The 7,358-nt window shown below is 40.2% G+C and overlaps 1 protein-coding gene across 1 annotated transcript; it reads left to right on the top strand.

Moving 5' to 3' along the window:
- Positions 1–1,193: 1,193 nt before the first annotated feature.
- On the top strand, positions 1,194–2,170 carry cart4 (cocaine- and amphetamine-regulated transcript 4). Its single transcript, XM_044053207.1, has 3 exons — positions 1,194–1,584; positions 1,771–1,851; positions 2,048–2,170. Exons 1-3 carry the CDS (start codon positions 1,441–1,443, stop codon positions 2,153–2,155), a joined length of 333 nt encoding a protein of 110 aa, XP_043909142.1. The 5' UTR covers positions 1,194–1,440; the 3' UTR covers positions 2,156–2,170.
- The last annotated feature ends 5,188 nt before the right edge of the window (positions 2,171–7,358 follow it).

Raw genomic sequence — 7,358 nt, 5'->3', positions numbered from 1 at the left:
ATCGCCTCCAGCTCCAGGTTATTTTAGTCCAGGAGGAAACCGCTGCCATAGCGACCAACACACAAACACGTGAGCAGCTGCTGTAACAATGAATCACCAGCAGAGGGGGACATTCTTTCTACTGAGATTATCTGATATTTCAAAATAAGATGATAAATATTTATCATCAGACGACGTTTCCACTGAATTTATTCTAAATATATTAAAGTTAATGTGACAGAAACTTTACATTTTCTCAGAGGACACACCCATGATTTATGTTCACTGCAGAGACACACACACACAGACAGACAGACACACAGAGACACGCACACACAGAAACACACACACTGTGTAAACATGTCAAAGGTGTCTCACATGTTACCACGTCAGTGATGTCGCAGACTCATTTATCTTGTGAAGGTCAGTGATGAAGAAGAGGAGGTCATCGTCTGTGTGTGTATATGTATATGTGTGTGTGTGTGTGTTTTGATGTGTTATCAGCCGACAGCAGAGTTTCACTGAAGGTCACAGACAGCGTAAAACACACCTTTAATCCTGCAGATGTGTGTGTTTGTCTCTGTGTGTGTGTCTGTGTGCGTGTGTGTGTGTGGAGAAGTAAGGACAAGAACGGACAAGTACCGACAAATATGGACAAGTACCGACAAATATGGACAAGTGCGGACAAGTACGGACAAGTAAGGACAAGTACAGACAAGTAAGGACAAGAACGGACAAGTACCGACAAATATGGACAAGTGTGGACAAGTACGGACAAGTAAGGACAAGTACAGACAAGTAAGGACAAGTACGGACAAGTAAAGACAAGTATGGACAATTACGGACAAGTATGGACAAGTAAGGACATGCACAGACAAGTAAGGACAAGTACTGGAGTACGCAAGTAAGGACAAGTACGGACTGACAAATAAGGACAAGTATGGACGGACAAATAAGGACAAGTACGGATAGAAATCAGAAAGAGCCTCAGACAATTTAAAAACAGGGTGGTTCTTGTCTCCGCCCGCCCCTGCTCTGCTGCTGTATACACACAAACGCTCCCTCAGTCAGGTCTGACACACCCAAACAACACGTACTAAACCTTTAACATCATCTTCATCTTCTTCTCCATCATCTTCATCATCATCATCTTCATCGACGTCATCTTCGTCGTCATCATCTTCATCGTCGTCATCTTCATCGTCGTCATCTTCATCGTCGTCATCTTCATTGTTGTCATCTTCTTCGTCGTCATGTGACTGAATTCATGAATAATGAGCAGTGACATCACAGCAGGAGGAGGAATATAAGAGCAGGAGGAGACGAGGAGCAGAGACAGAGACACGCAGAGACAGAGACAGACACAGAGACACACAGAGAGAGAGACGCAGACAGAGAATTACGTAGCACAGCTTTAGTTCAGACGTCTTCACTGAAACTGCAGTTTATTTTTGAATAAAAATGTTTATGACGATGGAAAAAGTTCGCACCATGGTTTTTCTGTCCGTCTGTCTGTCTGTGATGACATCACTCTGTCAGGGTCAAAGGTCACCTTACAACAATCAGCTGGACGAGACCAACCTCGGACTGACGACCAGAGAGCTGGTGAGTGATCATTATTATTATCTTCATCTTCATCTTCATCACCATCATCATCATCTTCATCATCTTCATCATCTTCATCATCTTCATCATCTTCATCATCTTCATCACTATCTTAATCTGTATCTTCACCATCATTATTATTATAATTGTGTGCGTGTCTGTGTGTCTCTGTGTGCGTGTGTCCAGGTGGAGGCGCTGCAGGGTGTTCTTGGTGACTCTGACACACTCTCTCTCTCTGTGGAGAAAAAAGCGAGCGTCATCCCGAGGGTGAGAACATGATTGACAGCTGTCAATCACACACACATATGCACATACACACACACACACATTAAAACACAAGCCCAGTTTTCAAAATAAAAGACTTTAATACTGTCTCTGTGTGTGTCTGTCTCTGTGTCTCTGTCTGTGTCTGTCTGTGTATTGTCTGTCTGTCTGTCTCTGTCCCTCTCTGTCTGTGTCTCAGTGTGACGTTGGTGAACGTTGTGCGATGAAACATGGACCTCGTATCGGTCGACTGTGCGACTGTTTGAGAGGAACAGCCTGTAACACCTTCTTCCTGCGCTGCTATTGAACACACACACACACACACACAGCTGAGTCTCTGCATGCTCCTCAGTCTGTATTTTTTATTAAATAAAGACTAAAAAATAAAAGCTGTTTGTCTCTACTTTGTCAGCTGATTCTTCATCATCATCATAACCATCATCACTTTCATCATCATCATCATCATCTTCTTCATCATCATTATCAGACAGGCAGTAGTGGAACAACATCTCCTGTGTGTGTGATGTTAAAATCATTGATTTTCTCTTTGGACTTTGGTTTGGGAGAGTGAGTGCTTTACAAAAGTCTGATTAACAGTGAGATAAAGACGTGGATGTGTGACGTAGATATCGTCGACTTTAAGTGATTTCATGAGCTGTGATTTTGTTTAAAAATCTCGTTCAAAAACCTCAACTATTACTATTTTAGTTTTCCTTGCTAAGTGCTAATCTGCTTGCAAGCTCCTGCTGAGCTACCAGCGCCTACACTTCTTCAGGTTGTCTTAGAACTTTTTGTTTTCATTAACTCTTGACCTAAAAAGAAGTGTACTTCATGACAGGATTTGAATTCACAACCTCAGGCATACAAGTCTTACTCTTATAGAAGAAGCTATTTTGACTGAGCTGCGTAAAAACACTTTCTTAGTATTTTCAAGTTCTGTTTTTGGTCCAAAGTTTTAAAAGTGTGTGAACTTCACTTCAATGTGAAAGATTAGAACTTATAACGTCAGAGATACAAGTCATCCTATGGTGGACTGAGAAAAAAGTCCTAGTATAGTTTGTCGTCCAAAATGAGACAAAAAAGCCTTAGTATTGTATGTTGTCTAAAGACATTTTTGGACGATTTTGGATGACATACTATACTATGACTTTTTTGTCTCATTTTGGACGAAATACTATACTATGACTTTTTTGTCTCGTTTTGGACGACATACTATACTATGTCTCATGGTGTACGAGATAGGGGGCGCCAAAGTGGGTATAAATTCCTATTTTTCACAACAAAAAGCGAAACTCTTATAACTTTGCGATGGAAGATCCAATCCCAACCAAACTTCCTATGATTTATAATGGGTAGTTGCTGAAGGCGACTATATTGCCGAAAACAATACATTTTGAAAACAGCGCCTCCTGGTGGTGGTAGAAAATACTACAAAAAAAAAACTGTTACAACTTTGCCAATCCTGGTCCAATCTGAACCAAACTTGCTAGGATTGTTGATAGTCTGGCCCTGAACAAACCTATGTGAAAAAATTTCAAGTCAAAATCAGCGCCCCCTGGTGAAAGTGGACGGGCCAAAAAACTGCTCCACCCCCTAAAACCTGTGGTCCTGAGGAGCACGTTTAATGTACATGCACAAAACTTGGTACACGCGTTCCTTAGGTCACGCCGGTCAAAAAAGTCAGCGTAGCCTATGCTCTAAAACGAACAGGAAAGCCGCCATCGTGGATTGAAAGTAAATGCTTTGCTGATTTTGGCCATTTTGCACCAATGATATTTGAACAGATTTGTCCTAGAACTTTCATGGGATCACCTTCAAACTTGGTGAGGTCACTTTGGACATGTTGAGGATCCAAAGGTATCAAAATCTTTTCAATAGGTATTATGGCGTAAGAGTAAGGGGCCGGCAAAGTTGGTGAAAATTTTAATGTTTCGCCACAGGCAACAAAACTCTTATAACATTGCGATAGAAGGTCACATCCCAACCAAATTACCTAGGGTTGATGATGGACCTTTGCTGAATAAGTCTGGGGAAAAACTGTACATTTTTAGCACAGCGCCTCCTTGTGGTAACAGAAAATCCAAAAAATAAACATTTCGGTAATAACTTTTACAGAGTTAATCGTATCAAACTCAAAAATTGGGAAAACATTCAAAACACATGGTCGATTATGCGTGCTTTATATGATAACAAATCGTTCAACGGTGTTGCCACAGCAACACCGCAAAGTCAGATATTTGTGACAAAAAACAAACTGCTACAACTTTACGAATCCGAGTCCGATCTGAACCAAACTTGCTCTGATTGATGATAATCTGGCCCTGAAGATGCCTATATGAAAATATTCTCTTTCAAAAACAGCGCCCCCTGGTGACAGCAGACACTATGACACCTGATATTTGAATGAACTAATCCTAGAGTTTTTATGCTATCACCTTGAAAGTTGGTGAGGTCACTGTGAACAAGTTGCCGAGAATAAGTTCCTGAAAGCTTTTTAAAATATCGCTCGGTGTACGAGATACGGGGCGCCAAAGTTGGTGTTCATTCATATTTTTCACAACAAAAGGTGAAACTCTTACAACCCGTAAAACTTGTCCTCCTGAGGAGCACGTTGAATGTACATGCACAAAACTTGGTACTCACGCGTTCCTTAGGTCCAGACGGTCAAAAAAGTCAGCGTAGCCGAAGCTCTAAAACGAACAGGAAAGCCACCATCTTGGATTGAAAGTACATTTTTTGCAGATTTTGGCCATTTCGCACCAATGGTATGTGAACGCACTTGTCATAGAGCTTTAAAGGGATCACCTTCAAACTGGTTGAGGTCACTGTGGACAAGTTGAGGATCTAAAGTTATTAAAAGTTTTTTAAAATGTTACATGGTTTTTGAGATAGGGGGCGCCAAAGTTGGCGTTCATTCATATTTTTCACAACAAAAGGCGAAACTCCTACAACCCGTAAAACTTATCCTCCTGAGGAGCACGTTGAATGTACATGCACTAAACTTGGTACTCACGCGTTCCTTAGGTCAGGACGATCAAAAAATTCAAAGCAGCTTATGCTCTAAAACGAACGGGACAGCCGCCATCTTGGATTGATAGTAAATTTTTTGCTGATTTTGGCCATTTCGCACCAATGGTATGTGAAAGCACTTGTCATAGAGCTTTCATGGGATCACCTTCAAACTTGCTGAGGTCACTGTGGACAAGTTGAGGATCTAAAGTTCCTGAAAACTTTTTAATAAGTATCATGGCGTACGAGAAAGGGGGCGTCAAAGTTGGTGAAAATTTAAGATTTTCGCCACATGCAACAAAACTCTTATAACTTTGCGATAGAAGGTCCGATATTAACCAAACAAGTGACAATCGATGATGGGCCCTTGCTAAAGATGTCTATGCAAAAACTGTAAATTTTGAAAACATCGCCTCCTGGTGGTGGCAAACACTAGGAAGTCTGGTATTTCGCAACACACAACAAACTCTTATAACTTTGCGATTGAAGGTCAGATCTTAACCAAACTTGTGATGATAGATGATGGGCTTTTGCTAAAGATGCCTATGCAAAAACTGTAAATTTTGGAAACAGCGCCACCTGGTGGTAACAGAAAGTACAAGTTCACAATTTCCCTTATAACTTTAACAAATTTCCTTGTATCAAACTCAAAATTTGGGAAAACATTCAAAACACATGGTAGATGATGCGTGCCTAATATGATAACAAATTGTTCAACAGTGTTGCAATGACAACACTGCAAAGTCAGATATTTGCGACAAAAAACAAACTGCTACCACTTTGCGAATGCTATTCCAATCTGAACCAAACTTGCTAGGATTGATGATAGTCAATCCCTGAAGATGCCTGTATGAAAATATTCACTTTCAAAAACAGTGCCTTCTGTTGACGGCAGACAATATGACGTCTAGTATTTCGCTACAACAACAAACTCTTATAACTTTGCGATGGAAGGTCAGATCTTAACCAAACTCGTGACGATCGATGATGGGATCTTGCTGAAGATGCTTGTGCAAAAACTGTACATTTTGAAAACAGCGCCTTCTGGTGGTAACATAAAATACAAGTTCACAATTTCCCTTATAACTTTAACAAATTTCATTGTATCATACTCAAAATGAATGAAAACATGTAAAACACATGGTAGATGATGCTTGCTGAATATGATAACAAATCGTTCAATGGTGTTGACATAAGAACACTGCACAGGATCCACTCTACTGAGTGGTTCGTCAGTGCAGTAACCTTTGTTCGCCACATGATGGAGGCATTTGCCTACAAATCTATCAAATCTAACATTTACAGTTTCTCATGCTGCTCTAATTGGGATTGCTGTATTCACTTGAAACTTGATATGTGAGACCTCAAACCCGCCCGGAACATGTCTGTAAAGCAGTAATGCCAAAGTCAAATACACGGGGGGCCAAAATAAAAAAAACAAGTGGAGGGTTAAATTTTTATTAAAACTTGCAATTACTGCACATATTGAACCAATACCAATACCAATACCATAGCCTATATTGCACTTAATCATAAAATTAAATTAAATTAAATTAAATTAAATTAAATTAAATTAAATTAAATTAAATTAAATAGGAAAAAGAGGAAGTCTGCCATTTTAAACAGGAAGTGCCCTCTAACTTAACACATGGACGCTGAAAATAGTCCAAGCTGAAAATAACTACTACCGCAAGCAATGAATGAACGGAAGATGAGCTAGAGGACTCGCACGGCGAGGTGGGCGCAGGGAGACCCGCGAGCCGTCAAGCTCGAACCCGTTGATTACCGCTTGCGGTACTAGTATTCTAATTGTATTTAGTCAATAACTGTAATTAAACTTTGTAATTAAACTAAGTCTCTACTGCTCAGAGTTGGCAAGCTATGGTAGATTGCAGCTGAATTGGTGTTCCAATGATACCGAGAGCCAGAGTTGAAACTGTTTTTGGCAAGTTATGGCACAATACCACTTTTTTGTGTCCAATAATGATATCACAAACTTTAGTATCTACCGATACCACTGCAGATGAATTGCATTTTTGATTTGGCAGATATTTTAATGCCAGATGCCCTTTGTGAGTCAAACCCTCCCATTTATCTGGGCTTGGGTCCGATACTAGGAGTACACTGGATGGGGCTAGGGTCAATTTAGAGTGTCAATGGGGATTGGGTACATTACATGAAGTCTTTGCACTCAGGAGTGTACCTTCCAGCATTGAGAGTTTATACCTTGAGAAATGGATCAGTGCATTGACAGTACATTGTCCTGGATGTAGAGATACAAAGGAAATTTACACCCTGACACCTTTTAACAGATGTAAATATATGTAATGACCATGACACATGAGTTGAGAATATGCTAATTTGAGATTTAGTTGGGTTTTTATGTTCTTCTCTTTCCCAGCAGCTTCAATTAAGGAGACCCACAACCCCACTAAACATTGTCTTATCCAGTGTATGAATATTTACATAAATAACTAACCCCACGATTTTGTATCCTCTCC

Source organism: Solea senegalensis, linkage group LG20 (assembly GCF_019176455.1).
Source record: "Solea senegalensis isolate Sse05_10M linkage group LG20, IFAPA_SoseM_1, whole genome shotgun sequence".
NCBI lineage: Eukaryota > Metazoa > Chordata > Actinopteri > Pleuronectiformes > Soleidae > Solea > Solea senegalensis.
Note: the sequence above shows the minus strand (reverse complement) of the source record. Positions and strands in the feature narration are given on the sequence as shown.

What these genes read in the sequence shown, in the direction of transcription:
- cart4 (XM_044053207.1), top strand. Translation starts at nt 1,441, where the DNA reads ATGTTTATGACGATGGAAAAAGTTCGCACCATGGTTTTTCTGTCCGTC. An exon ending in GACTGACGACCAGAGAGCTG is followed by an intron (nt 1,585 to 1,770) that starts GTGAGTGATCAT and finishes GCGTGTGTCCAG; the next exon opens with GTGGAGGCGCTGCAGGGTGT. An exon ending in AAGCGAGCGTCATCCCGAGG is followed by an intron (nt 1,852 to 2,047) that starts GTGAGAACATGA and finishes TCTGTGTCTCAG; the next exon opens with TGTGACGTTGGTGAACGTTG.